Source organism: Cricetulus griseus, chromosome 2 (assembly GCF_003668045.3).
Source record: "Cricetulus griseus strain 17A/GY chromosome 2, alternate assembly CriGri-PICRH-1.0, whole genome shotgun sequence".
Taxonomy (NCBI): domain Eukaryota; kingdom Metazoa; phylum Chordata; class Mammalia; order Rodentia; family Cricetidae; genus Cricetulus; species Cricetulus griseus.
In genome coordinates, this window is record NC_048595.1 from 396,503,916 (window position 1) to 396,524,545 (window position 20,630).

General features: G+C 44.8%; 1 protein-coding gene across 3 annotated transcripts in view; it reads left to right on the plus strand.

The window, feature by feature from the left end:
* The first annotated feature begins 11,817 nt into the window (after nucleotides 1-11,817).
* Nucleotides 11,818-20,630, plus strand: part of Dip2b (disco interacting protein 2 homolog B) — a 190,604-nt gene continuing 181,791 nt past the window's right edge. The window contains exon 1 of one of the 3 annotated variants that reach the window (XM_027396571.2): nucleotides 11,818-12,060. In XM_027396571.2, the coding sequence (XP_027252372.1) occupies nucleotides 11,961-12,060 (100 nt within the window). In that variant the 5' untranslated portion in view covers nucleotides 11,818-11,960. The remainder of the gene's footprint in view (nucleotides 12,061-20,630) is intronic. The other 2 variants (XM_027396570.2, XM_027396569.2) reach the window with 2 other exon arrangements.

A 20,630-nucleotide genomic window follows, 5' to 3' on the forward strand; every position in this document is an offset into this window, starting at 1 on the left:
AAGGGAAGTAGAACAGGCAGATCACACTGATACTGGACTGTTGAGTTTTGTCAACTTGACATAAAATACAGTCACTTAGAAGTAAAGAATCGAAGTTGAGGAGTTACCTCCATCAGACTGGCCTGTGGGCAATTCTGTGGGCATTTTCTTGATCAAAGATGTGGGAGAAGCCAGCACACTTTGGGAAGTGTGCATCCCTCAACAGGTGGTCCTGGATGTATAAGAAAATAGCGGAGAAAGCAAGCCAATAAACAGCACCCCTCTGTGGCATCTGTTTCAGTTCCTGCCTTCAGGTTCCTGCCCTGACTTCCCTTGATGATAGCCTCTAACTGGTAAGCTGAAATAAACCCTTTCCTCCCCAAATTGCATTTAGCCAGTGTTTTACCATAGCAACAGAAAACAAACTAGGACAGAAGCATCTGAGCCCTGACCTGATGCCAGAACTAGCCTAAGTCCTACAATGCTGTGAACCCCAGCAAATCTCTACTCTGTTACCTCAGGTTTTAGCATCAATAGTTGGCTTGTTAGGATTGGAGAGATGGTTCAGTGACAGCTTGCAGGTAGACATGGTGCTTGCTACGTCTTGGTTAGAGGGCAACAGGAAATGGACTGGGTGTCACACTGAACAAAGCTTGAACAAAAGAGACCTCAAAGCCACCCCCACAGTGACACACTTCCTCCAATAAGGCCACACCTTCTAGTGCCACTCCCTTTGGGATTATGGGGACAAATTACATTCAAAGTACTATCTTCCACTCCCTGACCCCATAAGCTTATAACAATATCATAATGCAAAATGCATTTAGTCCAACTTCGTAAATCCCCATAGTCTATCACAGTCTCAACAATGTTTAGAAGTCCAAAGTTCAGTCTCTTCTGAGACTCATACAATCTCTTAATTGTAATCCCCTGCAAAATAAAAATAAAAAAGCAGACCACATAATTCTAGCATAAAATAGCACAGGATATATATTACCATTCCAAAACATAGGAAAGGGAGCATAGTGAAGCAATATTAGACCAGCCGGTTGGTTGTGGAGCACACCTTTAATCCCAGCACTGGGGAGGCAGAGGCAGGTGGATCTCTGAGTTCTATACCAGCCTGGTCTACAAGAGCTAGTTCCATGACAGCTAGGGCTGTTACACAGAAAAACCCTGTCTCAAAAAGCAAAAACACAACAATATAATTGACCAAAGCAAGACATAATACCAGCTGGGCAAACTCCAAACTCTGCATCTTCATGTCTGATGTCAAAGCACTCTTCAGATCTCTAACTCCTTTCAGCTCTGTTGACTGCAACACACTTCTTCTCTTGGGCTGGTTCCACTCCCCGTTAGCAGCTTTGCTCAGCAGGTATCCCACAGCTCTGGCATCTGTAACTTCTTGGGGTCTCCAAGGTAATCCAGGCTTCAACTTCACAGCTTCATGAAATGGTCTTTCTAGGGCTCCATTCAGTGACACCCCTGACACATACCTGGCCTCAGCAGCTTTCCTTAGCCATGGAAGCAAATTCCATAGCCCCTTTCTTCTATTCTTAATTCTAAAGCCAGGACCAATGGTCGAAGGTGCCAAGTTCTGCTGCTTGCTGGGACTGGAACATGGTCCCTTGTTCAATTACATCTTCACCAATTTTCTGATTTTGATGGTTGGTAAGTATTTTTGGATCCCCAGTATTAGGTTTATCTGCCTATGCAATAAGCCAAATAGAGCCAAGTTGAAATGTAGACAGCACCAGGTATAATCTGAGTGAAGAACTCCCTGGCGATCTCAAGCTCCCCAGAAGTGAGGCAGGGGAGGGAAGAGGAGAAATCACATGGCAGGTCTATGGACCAGAGCTTAAATACGCTGTAGGTGCAGTATTGAACAGTTCTCGGAGAGGAGCCAATGCTTGGTGGGCTTTCTGAGGTGCAGGGCCTGGAGAGGAGGAAGGAGTGCTGAGGTGGCACTTCCAACAGAACAATGGTTACCTTTGCTGTCTAATTTGACTGTTCTTGAGCTTGCTCTGTAGATCAGGCTGGCCTCAAACTCAGAGATCCACCAGCCTCTGCTTTTCAAGTGCTGGGATTAAAGGAATACACTATCACACCCAGCTCTAAACTGTTTTTAAATTTCACAAACTGGAAACCTAGCTAGGTGAGATCTTTCCTTGAGGTCACCACTCCCTTTATTCCATCTCTTATCTGTTTATCTCCTGGAACACAGGATTTAACTCTATTCCACTTCCTGGTACCCCTTTTATCAAGTTGTACATTTTGTATTTTTATTTGCTCAGCTTGCTCCTTTTCATTATGAATCTTCATTAGAGTTACCACTAATAACCACACAACAAAGTCTATACTATGCTATTTTGAGATTATCTCTGCCAATAAAATTAATCCAAAGCGTTTCACTTCAGCCTCAGCCAAACTTTTTTGTACAAGGGCAAAAGGCAGCCATTTTCTTCATCAAAATATCACAAGACTGGACTCTCGGCCACATACTAACATTCTTCTCCTTTGAAACCTCTTAATCCCCACAGTTCAAATCATTCTCAGCACCAATGTCTTCTCTGCTCTTACTAGTATGGCCCTATCATTATGCTTAAAGCATTCCACTGCTTTTGAAGGGACTAGCTCCCCATTTCGGCAGCCATAACAGCCGAACACGTGCTTGACATAACCCTGCCTTGGTCACTTAGAGGTCAGATGCCTGCCTCGTGGCAAGGAACCAATCAGAAGTTAGCTGGTGGTGCTATGCTTTACGGCTCTGGGTGTGCTTTACAGACAAGTTCACAGCAATGACGCTCAGAGCATAGCAACCACCCTGGGAGGGTCTGTGGGCCGTAACAACCATTTGACCAATCAACATAGGGCAAACCCTCCAAGCCTGGAGGCACACCAATCCTGAGCCTGTGCGTACCCCTAGACACTCCCCTTACGCTGCCCTATAAAGATCTGTACACAGCAGCTTCGAACTGTCTTTTCTAGCCATTCGCCATGGCTGGTGGGTGAAAGACCCAAGCTAACATGGGGTTAGCTCGTTAAATTACAATAAAGCCTCTTGCAGTTTGCATCAAGCTCTCGAATCTGCCTGGTGATTGAGGTGACCGTGAACATGGCCTGGGACCCCGGATACCTGAGTTTTTCGGGGATCTAACACTTTCTTAACCCAAAGTATCAAAGTCCAAATTCCTGCGAACAAAAACATGTTGTGTCTAGCCTATCACAACAGTATCACTAGTCCCTGGTACCAACTTCTTTCTTAGTTAGGGTTTCTATTGCTGTGAAGAAACACCATGACTATAGCAACTCTCATAAAAGAAAACTTTTAATTGGAGTGGCTTACATTTTCAAAGGTTTAGTCCATTATCATGGTGCAACATGTGGCATGCAGGCAGATATGGTGCTGAAAAAGTAGCAAGTATCCTACTTCTTGTAGGCAATAAGAAGTCAACTGAGTGTCACAGAGTGTGAAACTTGAGCAAGAGACCTCAAAGCCTGTCCTCATAGTGACACTCTTCCTCCAACAAGTCCACACCTACCTCAACAAGGCTACACCTCCTAATAGTGCCACCCCCTTTGACATTACAGAGGCCAATTACATTCAAACTACCACAGAAATGTTTTAGCACGATGAGAAGTATCTTTAAGTTTATATTTAAGAGACAACCAGAGGAAAATTTAAATCTTGAGCTTGTGATTGATAATAGTAGTCAGTGCTTTACCAGCTTATCAGAACTTCATTGATTAATGTGAAAATTTTGAACTTTTGACATCTTAGTATAACAATAGCATAGATGGGGAAATAATTCTGAAATATCTCTCATTTAAGTCATATTTATTTATTTTGAGACAGGGTTTCTTTATGTAGTCCTGGCTGTCCTAAAACTAACACTGTAGACCAGGCTGACCTTAAATTCAGAGAGATCCACCTGCCTCTGCCTCCTAAGTGCTGGGATTAAAGGCATGTGCCACCACTTGGCAAATTAAATTTTTTATCCAATTATCATTAGACATAAAAATGGTTGGTTACTGAGAGCAGTCATTGCAGAGCAAGTTCCTTTCAGTAAAGGAATTGTAAAAGTTACATTGAAGCCAACTCACTGAGTTTATCTTTAGGATGAAATAAATAGTGTCTGCTTTTCTCATCAGCAGACCTGGTAGCTACAGAAAAGTACTACATACAGTTGGCCATCAATACCATCAGAGATCTGAGAAGGATAAATTGTAGCCAGAGTATATTCCTTTTTTTTTGCGGAGGGGGGATGTTGGCGGGGGGGGGGGCGTGTTGGGTTCTAGACAGGGTTTCCCTGTGGCTTAGGAGGCTGTCCTGGAACTAGCTCTTGTAGACCAAACTGGTCTCGAACTCACAGAGATCTGCTTTCCTCTGCCTGACAGAGACTTACCAACTATTTGAATGATTACATTATGCTTCTGTTGTGGTCTTGATTGTTTCATTGGGCACAGAGGTAGTAGGCCTTCAGCTGCCAAACCCAGAAGGTCTGATTTTCCTGTGGAGGAGGAACTTGGGAAAATCGACCCATTTTGATGAGGCAGAGTAGAGCAACCAACCCAACAGTGTTGACAGTTTGGGCAGGACCCTGAAAGTTGTGAGGAATGGGGAAGTTTTGCCCAGTAGTTAGCATTACCACAACTCAGGTTAAGTTGTCTGTGCCCCATCATCTTCTTTGGAGACTCTAGGGTCACTGGTAGTTGGCATTTTTGTCATAGGAATTTTTTTAATTAAACATTTTAAATGCTATATTCAGCAGATCCCCGAAACGTTTTGAGAGCCATCTATTAAGTATACCTGACTTAAAATAAACTTTACTTGTTTTTAATTCCTTGCTTTAGGTTTAACCTTAAAAAAACACATACAGGAGGCTAAATAAAGCTTGTCCTTGTAAATGAGTTACATTTGTATTTATCATGACTCTGACTATAGTTCTGAACACATTGAGGAATTTGATCAGCCACACAGTGGTGGAGCAGGCCTTTAATCCCAGCAGTCGGGAGGCATAGGTAGGGAAATCTCTGTGAGTTCAAAGCCAGCCTGGTCTACAGAGTGGGCGTCAGGACAGCCAGGGCTACACAGAGAAACCCTGTCTCAAGGAAGAAAGAAAAAAGAATTTGATCATTTACAACGTGACTATTAACTTGCAAGTCTTAATCACCTTTAACAGTTTAAAAGTTAGTAGCTTTTTTTGGTTTTTGGTTTTCCAAGACAGGGATTAAAGGCATGCACCACCACCACCTGGCTTAAAGCAAGTTTTTAAATTCATGTACATGGACTATCTCTCTCTAAATGTGGAGTTCAAGAGATCAGCATTGAACATGGTTAAATAAGGGTTTTTATACTTCAGGAGTAGGGGGTTTCCAAATGGGGTCAGGCAGATGGGCAGGGTTACAGAAGTAGAAAAACATAAACATAACATATTGGTCATAACAACCCTTCAAAACAAAGGCATGGTGGCCAGGTGGTCATAACAAGATGGTCATAGCAAGGTGGTCATATCAACCTCCTCAAACAAAGACATGGTTGCAAGGTGGTCATGACAGGTGGTTATAACAAAGTGGTTGTGGTGATATATAAGAAAATGGGCCTCACAGGGAGTAGCACTTTTAGGAGGTATATCCTTGTTGCAGTAGGGGTAGCCTTGTTGGAGGAAGTATGTTACTGTGGGGGTAGGCTTTGAAGTCTCCTATGCTTAAGCTCTGCCCAGTATGGCACACAGTTCACTTCTTGTTGCCTTCTGATCAAGGAGATCACAGCCACCTCCTGAAACAAAGGCACAGTTGGCTGTGGGTTTTCTGGTATATCTTGCCTGTCTCTTCTCTGGGGCTGGAAGGCCATCAGGGAGCATTGTATCTATTAAAAGTGGGCTTTTTCGCCGGGCGTTGGTGGCACACGCCTTTAATCCCAGCACTCGGGAGGCAGAGGCAGGAGGATCTTTGGGAGTTCGAGGCCAGCCTGGTCTCCAGAGTGAGTGCTAGGATAGGCTCCAAAGCTACACAGAGAAACCCTGTCTCGAAAAACAAAACAAAACAAAAAAAAGTGCGCTTTTTCTAATTCGGTTTGATTTGGATTGTTGCATCTGCAGAGAGGTTTATCGGGGTGTATAAACTTTTCAGGCTGGAACTGGAATCATGGGTGGTTGTACGATATCATGTGGGTGCTAGGAACCTAATCCAAGCCCTCTGTGAGAACAAGTACTGTTTACCACTGAGTCGCCTCTCCAGGCCCCTTGTTTGTTTATTTATTTTTGATGCAAGATTTTCCTCTGTAGCCCAGCTGGCCTGGAACTTGCTGTGTAGCCCAGGCTGGGCTTTATCTTTTAGTCCCCCAGTCCTAGCCCTCTATATTTTGGGATTTCAAGCATGAACCAACCTCCCTGGCCTGCAAATCTTTGCAGAGCTAAGCAGGTGGTTCTCTTTTCTTAGCTGGGACTCCCCCAGACTGCAAATCTCCAGTGTGACCTGACTGAAATCCATATCAAGTGGCCGATTCCCTCCACAAAGCCTCCAGTATGCATGAGGTCTGTGCTACAATTTGATAGACATTTTGCAGCTGAAACCAGTAATTTCATATTTTGCCTACCTGTAATATCCTTTTTTTTTTTTTTTTTTTTTTTTTTTGCTGTTGTTGTTTTATTACAAGGTTGCATTATATAGACCAGGCTGGCTTCAAACTTCAGGGATCTACCTGCCTTTGTCTCTCAAGTGCCATGATTAAAGGCATGTGCCACCAAGCCCAGTATACTAAATGAAATTTAACCCTATTTTCTTTTTTTTAATAATTTTTTCCATTCATTTATTTAGCTCATAAATAAAGTCATGCACAATTATGATACATAATACAGTATGTTTACAATGGCATGGCTAAATTAAACCAATTAACATGTTATATCACACATATTCATCATTTTTGTTTTGAGAACACTTAAAGTATACTATCTCACAACTTTTAAAATATAGCATATTTTAACCCTATTTTCTATTATCACAAGAAGTCCAAGTGCAAGTGGTTCTAGGATTTGTTGTTTGCCCAGGCCAATTCTGTGGAGTTCAGGCGATGGGTCTGTTTTCTCTTTGCTGTCCCCATGTGTGAACACAAATTGCCTGCTGGTGCAGAATGCAGTAAGGCAGACAGGAAGGAAGCTGCAGGGAGGCAGTTTTTCCTGCACACCTCCCACCAGGGAGGAAGTCCTCTTATGCCTGTTGAACAGTTCCCTCCAGAATCACACAGCTGTAGGGGGCCGGCTGCATGGTGAGTGTTAGCAGATTCAGCCTCTTTAGTGGGTGGTTTGGTCTGAGAGGACAGTAGAGCTGTTGGGGGTAAAGAGTGTCTCCTGCTTCTGGTAATCTATTGCTGGGTAGTAGATCACCCTGTGTCCTGGGTGCAAATAACTGGATTTCAGTAAAGCACAGGAATTTTGACAGGGAGGGCTCCACATAGCCTGGGCCTCAAAAGACTCTCAGGCCCTGGGCTGGAGTCAGGTGAAGTCTTCTTAGGCCTGGAATAGGAGCTGGGTTTACCTGGAGTTGCCACACATGGCACCTTATGTGCCTTTCCCTGTGGCTTGGTCTTCTCTCATGTGGCTCATGAGGGGAGGCAGGGTAAGGTAGGTGTGTGTGTGTGTGGGGGGGTCTCAGAGAGCTGTTGGGAGAGGTTCCTTGGAGAACTAATGAAAGCAGCATTGGCTTCTAGGACTGACTCCCAAGTACATCACACCAGGTCACTATTGCCATATCCTGTTGGTCAAAGCAGGTACATATATGTTCAGTCAGGTTTCAGATTCAGGAACTCACTATGTAGTTCCGATTGGCTGAAAGCTCACTGCTATCCTTCTGCTTTAGTCTCCTGAGTGGTCAGCTTGCTGCTATTGAATCTCATTTCTTTTTTCTTTTTCTTTCTTTTCTTTCTTTCTTTTTTTTTTTTTTTTTTTTTTGAAGATTTTTTGAGACAGGGTTTCTCTGTGTAGCCCTAGCTGTCCTGGAACTCACTCCATAGGCCAGGCTGGCCTCAAACTCAAAGATCCACCTGCCTCTGTCTCCTGAATGCTGGGATGAAGCCAGAAGTTTCTGTCCCACCTGGTCCTTGCAGCTGTTCAGTCCCAAATAACACACAGAGGTTTATATATATATTTTTTAAATTCTTTTTTTTCAAGATTTATTTATTATGTATACAGTGTTCCATCTGCATGTATGCCTGCAGGTCAGAAGAGGACACCAGATCTCATTACAGATGGTTTTGAACCACCATGTGGTTGCTGGGAATTGAACTCAGGACCCCAGGAAGAGCAGTCAGTGCTCTTAACCTCTGAGCCATCTCTCCAGCCCCACAGAGGTTTATATTAATTTTAAACTGTTTGACCTGTGGCTCAGGCTTCTTATTGGCTGACTCTCTCTTAATTATTAACCCATTTCTATTAATCTATGTATCTCCATGTGGTCTTGGCTTACCGGAGAATGCCTGGACCTCCTATCTTTCCAGTAGCTACATGGTGCTTCCTTGAGACTCACTGAGTTCCTTTTGTTGAGCTCAGGCCCCCAGGATCTCAGCCCAGGACCTCGGTCACCCCAATCACCAGGCGGAGTCGAAATCTTGATGCAAACAGCATGAGGCTTTATTATAGTTGTTTAACGGGCTAACCCCACTAGCTCAGGTCTTTCATCCATCTACCATGGTGGAAGGCTAGAAAAGACAGTTCGAAGCTGCTGTGTACAGATCTTTATAGGGCAGCGTAAGGGGAGTGTCTAGGGGTATGCACAGGCTCAGGATTGGTGTGCCTCCAGGCTTGGAGGGTTTGCCCTGTGTTGATTGGTCAACTGGTTGCTGGGATTAAGGTGTTCGACACCAATGCCCGGCCCCTCCCTCACTTCTTTAAAGATTTGTATATTATTTTTATGTGTATGAGTATTTTGCTTGCCTATATGTGCACCAGGTACATCTGGCCCCTCAAATGCCAGAAGAGGGCATTGGATCCCTTGGAATACTTGGAATTACAGATGGATGTGAGCTACCACGTGAGAGCTGGGAATTAAACCTGGGTCCTCTGGAAGAACAAACATCGCTCTTAACTGCTGAGCCATATCTTCTAAGTTCCCACTCCATTTCTTAATTTTTTCTTACATATTTTTAAATGTGTATGCATTGGGTGTGTGTGTGGCATGTGGAGGTGAGAAGTCGATTGGTGGGAGTTGGTTTTCTCTTCCCACTTGCAGGGATTGAACTCAAGTCATCAGGGTTGAGGGCAGATGCCTTAACCCATTGAGCCTTCTCATCAGCCCTGGCTGTCATTTCCTGATGGAAGGTGTCAATGAATTAGTAGTCTTTAGCTAAATTGAGGTTGGTGACATGACTCCATCGGAAAGACACTTCCTCAGACAGAGTGTCACCTCCTGACCCACATGGTAGAAGAGAACTGATTATTTCCACATGGGCGTTGTGGCACATACGTACCCCCACAATCAATACATACACACATAAATAATGGCAGGAACAACTGAGCAAACTGGTGTGTCTTGGGACATGGCTGGCTGTATGATCAGGTCAGGTAAGCGCTCTGCTACGGAATTATATCAGTAGCCCACATAGTTCAGTTAAAAGGGAATCTCAAAATCTGCCACTAAACAGTTACGAGTTCCTATTTCCTTCCTTCTGTTCCTCCCCTTTCTCCCTCCCTCCTTCCTTCCTTCATGGTGCTTTTTCTATTTCACTATGAAGTCTTGGCTGGCCTGGAACTTATTAAGTAGACCAGACTGACATTGAACTCAGCCTCATGAGTGCTGGGATTACAGACGTGAGCCCCACTCCCACTTTCTGTCATGCTGGGGATTGATCCCAGGGCTTTCTGCTTGCTAGAAAAACAGTCCACCAATTCTGCTACATTGTCAGTTCTCATTTTGGAGAAACATGAAAAAGAAGGAAACACTAGGAGCCTCTCAGACTGTAGGAAAAACAGAATCTACATCAGTTGTTTCCGAGGCAAAATCTAAATACTATCAACAAAAAACTAAATTACAATGTAAAACAAAGTTCCCAATAGTTCTTGGTAAGAATACAGCAATGTCTGGGCCCTCCTTATACTAAATTGAAATTAGTACTTTTGAACTACATATTAGGTTACATATTAAGGGGGCTAAAAAGGTAAAGCAAATCATCCCAACCCCTAATCAAGCTGGGGCATGTCTTTGGTCCCAGCACACAGGAAGGAAGCAGGGAAAAGTGGATCTCTGTCTATAGAGAATTCCAGAAGGACAGCCAAGACTGCATATCTAGATGTCTGTCTTTTTATTTTATTTTTGGTTTTTCGAGGCAGGGTTTCTCTGTGGCTTGTGAGGCTGTCCTGGAACTAGCTCTTATAGACCAGGCTGGTCTCCAACTCCCAGAGATCTGCCTGCCTCGGCCTCCGGAGTGCTGGGATTAAAGACATGCACTACCTTTTTTTTTTTTTTTTTTTTTTTTTTTTTTTTTTTTTTTTTTGGTACAGGGTTTCATGGTGTAGCCCTGGCTGGCTGGGAAAGCACTATGTAGACCAGGCTGGCCTGAGCCAGTTTGCCCTATTGCATCCAACAACATGTCTTTGAATAATTATTTTGGTGGGTGGTGGTGGTGGCACCCTTTGAGACCCTGCACTCAGGAGTCAGAAGCAAGTGGATCTGAGTTTGAGGCCAGCCTGGTATACAGAGTGAGTCCAGAACTGCCAGGCTGTGGGCAATGGTGGTGGATCATGCCTTTAATCCCAGCATTAGGGAGGCAGAGTCAGGTGGTTCTCTGTGAGTTTGAGGCCAGCCTGGTCTACAGAGCAAGTTCCAGGGCAGCCAGTGCTACACAGAGAAACCCTGTCATGCAAAACCTAAAACAAAACAAAACATTCCCGCACCCCCCAAAAAACAAAACAAAACAGATCAGCCCGGCTACACAGGAAAATCCTGTCTCGAAAACCAAACCAAACCAACCAACAAACAAATAAATCTTTGTTTATGTGTAAGAGTGTGGGTGTCTGCAGAGGTCACAGAAGACTTCAGGTCTCTAGCTGGGGTTACAGGCAGTACAAGGGTGCTTACAACTGAGCTCTGGTCCTCGGCAAAACAGCGGATCCTAACAACAGAACCGTGTCCACCCCCACTGCCCAACTAAATTCTTTTATAAGTCTTTATGAGTCAAGGCAAGATGTTCTACTGTAATCCTTTTTCTTGTGTTTTGAGGCAGGTCTCATGTAGCCCAGGCTGGAAAGAAGGTCCCTGAACCTTTCACCTCCGGAGAGTTTAGGATTACATGCATGATGCCCAGTTTTCTCTTGTTTTAAAAGTTGAAACTGGCCAGGTGGTGGTGGCGGCACATGCCTTTAATCCCAGCACTCGGGAGGCAGAAGCAGGCAGATCTCTGTGAGTTCGAGGCCTATAAAGCTACACAGAGAAAAACCTGTCTTGGAAAAAAAAATGTAACTGAAAAAAAAAGTTTTTTGGCAGGCAGAATCCAGAAACTGGTGGGTGAAGGACGTGGCCTGTGCAGGTCCTTTTAAAGAGAGGTGTCCATTAGGGAAAATGGGGGAAAGGACAAGACAGAGGCATATTCTACCGGAAAAGGGACTGGCAGAAGTACGGTTATGCCTCGGAAACTCCTTGTTGAGAGTTTGTGGAAGGTGATTGCTGTCTCCTGGTCAGGTGCATCCTCTGGTCGATTTCCCTAGGAGAGCCAAGGAGGCGACTTCAGCCTGAGCTCCCGAAGCTCGGCCGCAGAGGGCGCTGTATTCCCGCCGGTCCTGCGCCTCCGGGGCGGGGCGTGCTCCGGCCGGGGGCGGGGCCGCGCGCTCACGTGACCCTAGCTCATGGCGGCGGCGGCGGCGGCGGTAGCGGCAGCGCCGGCGGCTTTCGGCGGCTGGAGCCGGATCCTGTAGCCGGGGTGTGGGCCCGCGTCAGTCCGTCCCTCCTTCGGCCCCCTCTTCGTCTTCCGGAGTGTGGCTGGCGGAGCCGCGATGGCGGAGCGAGGCCTGGAGCCGTCGCCGGCCGCGGTGGCCGCGCTGCCCCCCGAGGTGCGGGCGCAGCTGGCTGAGCTGGAACTGGAGCTGTCGGAGGGTAGGCGCGCGGCGGGCCGGCCGGCCGGGCGGGCGAGCGGGCAGGCGGGCCGGGCGAGCGGGCGGCGGCCTGCTCCCCACCCGCGAAGCGTGGTTGCGCTTTCATTGTTGTCCCTGGGGAGCCCCCGCAGGACTTGGGGACGGGTCAGCTGGAGACAAAGCTGCGCCCTCCGCCTGACATCTTGCCCCTCCGTCCTGCCTTTCTGCTGAAGGGCCGCACGCCTGCACCCTCTCTCCTGCCTTCAGAGAGAGACACAGGGGAACGCCGCAGCTGCATTTCTTCCTGCTCCTCTAACAATGCGAGGTGCCTCACAGTGACAGGCGTGAGAAAGGAGCGGGGAGGCCATTGAGGGTCCGAGGTTGGAGGTTGGAGGCAGTGGCGCTAACCCAGTGACGCCCGAGGCTGTCGCTCGTAGACCACCTCTGTCATGGGGGACAGCGGGGCTTTTTCTTGGCACCTGTATTTAGGCTGGGTTTCCGCATCTGATCACCTCTTGGAGTCTTTGAAGAGGTGACTACCGGTTACGTGCAAATCCTGCCCAGCACCCTTTCCTTTGACAATGGATTGGTACAGGGAGGGTTGGGTTTATTTAGAATGATTTCAAACATGAACTAAATCTAGGCACTGTTACTAGAAAAGTCCCTTCGACAACAATGAGAAGCTCAGTGCCGGCCGTGGGCATGTGATCAGGCGAATGTGCTGTGGCGATCAGCTCAGCTCTCTGTAAAGTTCCTGTTTTTATCGCAGGCGGCCTCTGAACAAAAGCAGCATTTTCTCCGCGCTGGGTGTCAGTACTTTGCTGATGTCCCAGAGTTTCATATTGTTGAATTCCTTGGCAAAGGTCTTCACCAGAATTTTTCAAGCGCATTAAAAACTGTTGATTGGGGTGAAAAAAAAAAATGTGACCAAGTTCCCAGGAGAGTTCCAGTTCTGACTTTTCTTAACTTATCATAGCATTGTGGGGTTTTCCCCTTTAAGAATCACAGTGAAAAACCAGGAGTGAATTTGAGTGTTACAAAGCTTAAGCAGTTGAAGGAAATAATTAATTTTAATAACACTTTAAGGCTTTCCCAATGTATAGGGTGGTGCTGTTTTCACCTGCACGTAATTACCAACATATTATTTTTCAATTAATCAGTTGGGAAGTGTTTAGGAAGATAGGAATCCTTTGGGCTGGTTGCCCAGTGATACCTTTGGTCAAAATATTCACCAGGTTTAAAAAAAAAAATCAGTTGAAGTAGTTCGTTAAAATATGTTTCCCTTAAGGTTTTCTTTTTCCTTGTCATCCTTTTGTGAAATTGTCATTAAGTCTGAAAAATTCCATTCAAATCTTTTAAAACATTTATTTATTTTTTAGTAACAAATCATCTCTTGCTTTCATTAGCCAGAAAGGGAGGTTTGGCTGGATGTTTGCTTAAGGGGGAGATTAAAAATAGAATCTGATGGCTTTCACCAGGAAAGGGAAGTCCTGGGCGCTCCTCTTGGTGTGGATCTGCCTGGCGTGATTATTGTTTACAGCTCTGGGTGTTTCTAGACATCTTTAGAAAGAACTATTTCTAGGATCCACTACTGATTAGCTCGCCCTACTCTCTGAGAAAGGTGTGAAAGTCTTAGAAACTGGGACTTGTCAGACTTTAAACATTTCAAGGTCAAGGGAATGGTTTATTTTCCCACGAAGGATGTTTTGATTGGCACATGACTTAGTTTAAATTTATTTCTTAAGGATTTGTACTGCCTTAGACTGCATTTTATTCCTTTGCACTCTAGAAGGAAATAACAGTTGAGAAACCTTGAGCCTGTAATGTCAGCATATTGGCCATCTGTCTGTCTTGCTTCAAGTACACAGATGGTTGGTTCTTTTCGGAGTTCAAGTGAAGTTAAAATAAACCAGGGGCCCCCAAATCTGTGGTGGTGTTTGTGACATCAGCAGGGGTCCCCAAATCTGTGGTGGTGGTTGTGACATTGAAGCATATTTTGAACTAGCCTTTCTTTTTTTTTTTTTTTAACTTTCTCTATAATTACTGTTATGACAAAACAAACAAACAAACAAAAAAACTCAGCTTTAAAAATTTTTTTTTTTTTTAGGCCTCTGTGTTTGTCATGACTTGGTATATTCAATATTTCATTGCTGTTTTTCTTAGGTTCAGGCTGTAGCTGGTCCTAAAGATAGGGAGACTCTGAGCAAACTACTGGTAGAGAATTTTCTTTGTGTGCATGTGTTCTGCTGCAGGCTTTGGTCATAGATCAGCTGCTCTGCTGAGATGCAGGTCGGCCTTCTTTGGGTTGTTTGCCGCAGAGTGTGTTGCAGAACCTGTGTGATGGGTCAGCTGCTCCGGGCCGTTCACCGTGGATGGCTCCTGCACTAACAGCCTGAAACTGTCTTGGGAACCATTTAGAAACTGAATTTACACAAGAATTTGGTAGATGAGTTGGATAGGAATCTTAACATAGTCCCCGTTTTGAGATTTTTCTCAAGATCTACTTGTGTCCTCTATTGACAGTAAGCTCTGTTGGACTTCACCCCTATGGTGTAATGGGGCTTGATGAGAATTGTTTGTTTAAATCTATCTGATTGGTCGTCTGTTGTGTAATACTTTTCTTATGCTCGGTCATTTGAATACCACTAACCTTGATGTAGTAAAACAGGCATATTTGACCTCCCTCCCCGTTTTGGTTTAACAGAACAGAAAATTTGGACTCAGAAAGATTAAGTATTTTGTTTGAAGCCGCATATCTAAGTGGGGCCATTATCTCAAGCTGTGATGTAGTTATGGGGTCTGAACAATTTAGATGTCTGAGTTGTGATTGCACAATAGTTTCCCCCCCTTTAAGAAAACACTGCATTTGTTTATGCCACAGTTGATAGCCTTGTTGGTTCTCTAATTCATGGTGTCTGCATGCTGCCCCCCTACTGTATCCTGTGCCTTCTCTGCAGAGGTGAGCAGGATGCTGTGCCAGTGTTCAAGGAGCTCTGAGTCTGCTAGAGGACATCTCTTAAAAATGTCAACAAAACGTTACAGGAGACCGTGATGGAGCCATGTGCAGGGGGCTGCCTTCTAAGAAGGAGAAAGCTTTCCCATTGTGAAAAGCAGCACAGAGCTGTAAATGCAAGGTGGTGTGGTTGGTAGTGAAGCCTGTGATTTGACTGGTGCATACATTGAGGGGAGAAGGGTGTTAGACCAGCGCTGGTGCTGCAGGTTGGAGGGTGAGCAAGTCTTTCCGTGTCTGAGAACAGCCCAGAGACTGGGAAGGTATTTAAGATAAAACAACACTTACCGGAAGGGAGCCTCCCTTTTCTTGTTTGAACACTTCTCTGGGCATGAGCAGGATCCCAGCTTCTGTCCCTACATGTTTCATTCCCTATCTCTGAGTCCACCTTGAAGGGGGAAACAAATAGAGGGCACCTTCTTAGGACTTGTAGGAGAGTTGAAAAGGAAGGGGAGATAATGGGCAGACTGTATTTTAATCTCAGAAATGGGCAGGTTGACTTTCTCCAGAAGAAAATTTATAAAGCCTTTCTGTTTACCTGTAGGGATCCTGGTCACTTCCCTTCATATAGGTCACTTACTCATGGTGATGCAGGTTGCACACACACCCCAGAGCTACAGCTAAGCTGCTGGAATACCTGATGCTAAGAGTGTTCAAATCTGGAATATAGATTGTTACTTTTATATTGCTGTACTCTAAGCAAGCATTCTATCACTGATTTCTACTCTCAGTCCTATAGACTTTTATTAAATTACATTTATTATTAACTACACACTGTATATGCATATGAGCTTGTGTGTGTGTGTGTGTGTGTGTGTGTGGCGGTGGCGGTGGCGGCGGCGGCGGCGCACTCCTTTAATCCCAGCACTCAGGAGGCAGAGGCAGGCGGATCTCTGTGAGTTAGAGACCAGCCTGGTCTACAAGAACTAGTTCCAGGACAGCCTCCAAAGCCACAGAGAAACCCTGTCTTGAAAAACAAAATATCAGGAGAACTGTACAGGTCCTGGATGCTGCACTGAGGTTGTTAGTCTTGTAAGCTGGTTGCCTTTGTGCCATTGGGCCAGCCCCAGTTTCATATTTTAAAAATGTATTTTTTTTTTATTGGAGCATTGGGGATTGAGTCAGGGCCTCAAACATGCTAGGTGAGCACTCCGCCATTGTACTGTGTCACCATCACTCAGGTGAGCACTCTGCCATTGTACTGTGTCACCATCACTCAGGTGAGCACTCTGCCATTGTACTGTGTCACCATCACTCAGGTGAGCACTCTGCCATTGTACTGTGTCACCATCACTCAGGTGAGCACTCTGCCATTGTATTGTGTCACCATCACTCAGGCAAGTGCCCCACCTTTGTACTGTGTCACCATCACTCAGCTCTGTAGATTTTATTTATTTTGCTTTTTTTCTTTTCTTTTTGGAAAGAGTCTAGGCTGGCTCAGAAGCTACCACACCTGGCCCACAGAGATTGATTTATTTGCTTTTGAGATAGGGTCTCTATCTGTGTAGCTGTGGCTGTCATGGAACTCACTGTATAGACCAGCATGGCCTCAAACTCACAGAACTCTTCTTGCCTCTACCTCCCCAGTCCTGGGATTAAAGGTGTGTGCCACTACACCTTATTTAAATAATTTAAAAGAATTTCCCCAGTGTTTATGCCATCATTTCTACAGTTCTCCATTGCTCTCTCATGCCAAAATATGGAATAATGCCCCTTTCTTGCCTTTAGTTGCTTATAACTCTTTACTACTAGTTTATATTTTGTCAGTCATATGTTTTTTGATTAATTAACCTGCTTTTCATTTAATATAAACTACAGAAGCTATCTATATTTTCTTTTAAAATATTTATTCATTTATTCTTTTGTTGTTTTGTTTATTGTTTTTGAGACAGGGTCTTACTGTGTAGACCAGGCTGGCCTTGAACTCACAGGGATCTGACTACCTCTGCCTCCCTAGTGCTGGTACTAAACGATGTGGCACTATGCCTGGCTTTTCCTCTTTCTCTTTCTCTTCCTCCTTAAAAAAAATATGTATGAATGTTTTGTCCACAGCATGTCTGTGCAGCATGCTGGGTGGCTGGTATCCAGAGAGGGTATGAAGTACAGACAGTTGTGAGCTCCCATGTGGGTGCTGAGACTTGAACCCAAGTCCTCTGGAAGAGCAGCCAGTACTCTTAACCACTGAGTCATCTCTCTAACTCCTATATTTTCTTTTAAACCCCAATTTCTCATTTTGAGACAGGGTTTTACTGTGTAGCACAGGCTGGCCTGGAATTCTCCATCCTCTTGCCTCATCCTCCCAAGTGCTGGAATTACAAACATGCATCGCCACATGTGGCTCGTTTCTTTTCTTTTTTTCTTACACACACACACACACACACACACACACACACACACACACACACACTCTTTATGTGCATAAGTGTTCTGCCTACATGTATGGATGTGCATCATGTGTGTGCAGTGCCCTTGGAGACAGAAAGAGGACATTGGATCCCCTTAAAGTACTGACAGTTGTGAGCTGCATGTGGGCGCTGGTATTGAATCCAGGTCGTCTTTAAGAACAGCCAGAGCTTTTAACTGCTGACCTGTTTCTCCATACCCTTGTTTTTTGAAAATACTTTATTTTTTGTATTATTATTGTTGTGTTGTTGTTGTTGTTGTTGTTGTTGTTGTTGAGACAGGGCCTGGAATTTTCTATGCAGACCAAGCTAGTCTTGAACTTGCACAGATCTGCTTGCCTCTCCTTTTTGAGTGCTGGGATTAAAGGCATGTACCACCACACCTGGCTTATTTTTGTCTAATTTTGTGTAAGTGTGTTCACACATGACATGAGTACAGGTGTCCTTGTTGGCCAGAAGAGGTTATTGGATCCTCTGCAGCTGGAATTACAGGTGGTTGTTAGTAAGTGGTGTGGGCATTGGGAACCAAACTTGGTCTTTTACAAGAGTTGTGTGTTCCCTTAAGCCCTGAACTGTTTCTCCAGCCTTCTGCCTTGTTTCTTAGTATGGTTTTAGGAATGCAATGAATTTTTTCATAGTTCAGTTTGATTTGAATGGAAAAAAATCAAGTCTCTGTCTTGATGACTTGATCTTGGCATGAGATAGGGTTGTATAGTCATTTGAGAAACATGTAGGTATCTTGGTCCAAGTTCTGGCCATATTCCTTAGCAAGCTGTGTGACCTTGAACAAACTGCCTAATTCCCCTCTTTGGGTTTCTACTATCCATACAAAAAGACTGAATTCCTCATTCGAGTTGTAAGGAAGTTTAATATGAGATGGGTGTAATATGGCATGTAGGGGCATTTACATGTGTAAGCCGTTATTTGCCCCGATGGTGAATAGATTCACAGTGACTTGGTTGTTTCTGATATCTTGTACTAGTGAACAGAATAGAGTCCTTTGTGAAGTGATGAATGGAATCAGTTTGTGGAGATTTTTTTTCTACTCCCAGTGGGCTTTGCTCTACCATCCGTTGCTCTGTTGACAGCCCGGATCCTTGGTCTTACACAACGATGGTTCCCACGACTGGCTGACTGGAGCAGAAGAGCTGTTGATTTGTTTCACATGGACAGCTGCCATATGCATGATATGCACTTACCTGAGCCTGCAGGGTCAGGCACACGGCTTGAGCATGAGTGTGGTTTCTGAGGCTCAGGCTTCTTTAGCCATGGAAGGCCATTGCGGGTGCTTCAACCCTCCAGCAGACTGAGCCTAAGTGAGCACCTTCTTTTGCTTCCTCCTCCAGTTATTTTCTCTGTCATTTTCTCCTTTGTGTTGACGTGCAGCCAGCCTTGTTGAACTCTGTAGTACAGGCCCGGCTGGCCTTCCCTCTAGGATGACCTTTGGTCTAAGTCCAAAGTTCTGATGATCATTGTCTTTGCATTAGAAGTTTCCTGAAGGAACAGATAAGCTTGCATGTTGGCTTACCTTGGGGTCAGTGCTAATGCTTCTGAACACAGCAGTAGCCATTTTATTGTAGATTCCTGTGTTTATGGTGAATGAAATGCTGTGTGGTGTGGATGCACTTCTGTGAACAGGTTTTTTTTTTTTTTTTTTTTAAGACAGGGTCTCACTATGCAGCTGTGGCTGTCCTGGAATTCGACATTGTAGATCAGGCTGGCCTCAAACTCAGGATCCACCAGCCTCTGCCTCCTGGGTGTGGACTTGGTTTTTTTTTTTTTTTTTTTTTTTAATGTGATGCCTGCATGTATGGATGTGTACCATGGAGGCCAGAAGAGGGTTTTGGATCCCCTGGAACTGGACCAATTCAGTGCTGGGAATTGAACCCATGTCCTCTGCAAGAGCAGACAGTGCTCTTAACTCCTGAGCCATCTCTCCTGTTCCTGCTCTTAGTCCCTTTCTCTCATTTCCCAGAAGAACAACTACTCCCTCCCTGTTCTCAAGTGCACACCTCTACTGTGTTCTCAATCCCACCCACCCATCAGTCCTCCTCCATGGGATCTTGAGAGCTTTCTTTATTCCTAATCCTTTTATCTTTTTCTTTTTTGCTCAGCTTCTCATGTAACTTCTTGACTCTCAGCCCCTTCTCTTCAGCATTTACAGTTGTTCATTTTTTTATGGGGAAGATGGGAGAAAACATACAAACCCTTCCCAGATTTTTGTATAAGTGTCTGCTTGCTGTCACATGTCAGCATTCTCCTGTGTCTAGAGCAGAGGGGATACTGACTGTATCTACTATTTTGCCCTTGCTCACTGCTCAATCCGCTGTGTCTGCCTCATCAAGCCAGTGAAACAGCTGTTTCCATGGCTACTAGTCAGTCTGGATCTCTCTCTGTAGCACTGGACACAGCTCTTTGCTGCTGTTTTTACTGTTTTCATCTTTTTGAGACAGGTCTCTGTAGCATAGGGTGGCATTGAACCTGTGGTTGTCTTCTTGCCTTGGCCTCCTGAATGTTGAGATTACAAGTGTGAATACCATACCTGGCTGTGTGGGTCATGATCTCAATGACATTTTCTCTTTTCTTAACTTGATGGCATGATTTCCTTCTGGTTCCCAGGCGGTTCTCATGTGTGGTCCTGGCTTTTTACTCCATCTTTCTTCTGATGCAGGTGTTTTCAGTAACTTGTCATTATTTGTCATCTTACTTACCTATATTAACAGAGCAGTTTCACCCATGCCCAGGGCTTCAGCTCTCAGTGGTCCTTAGTTGACTCCCAGCACTGAGGTCCTCTGCTGTGAGCACACCACTGGTGTCCTTTTAGACACCGTGCATTTAGTAAATCCAAAGCTTCTTCCTGCCCTAATTCCCCTTCTACTTCCTCTTTCCAAAGATGGTTATTATTTCAGAATGCCTATTTCCTGTCTGTGATGGTTAATCTCCACTGTAAACCATGACCACAGCAACTCTTCTAAAGGAAAACACTTAGTTGAGGCAGTTCCAAAACAGACTCCAAGGCTATATAGAGAAACCCTGTCTTGAAAACCAAAAAAAAAAAAAAAAAAAAAAAAAAGTCAGCAGAGTGTCAGTTGTACTGAGGGAAGCTTAAGCAAAAGAGACCTCAAAGCCTGACCCCATGGTGACACACTTCCTCCAACAAGGCTACACCTATTTCAACAA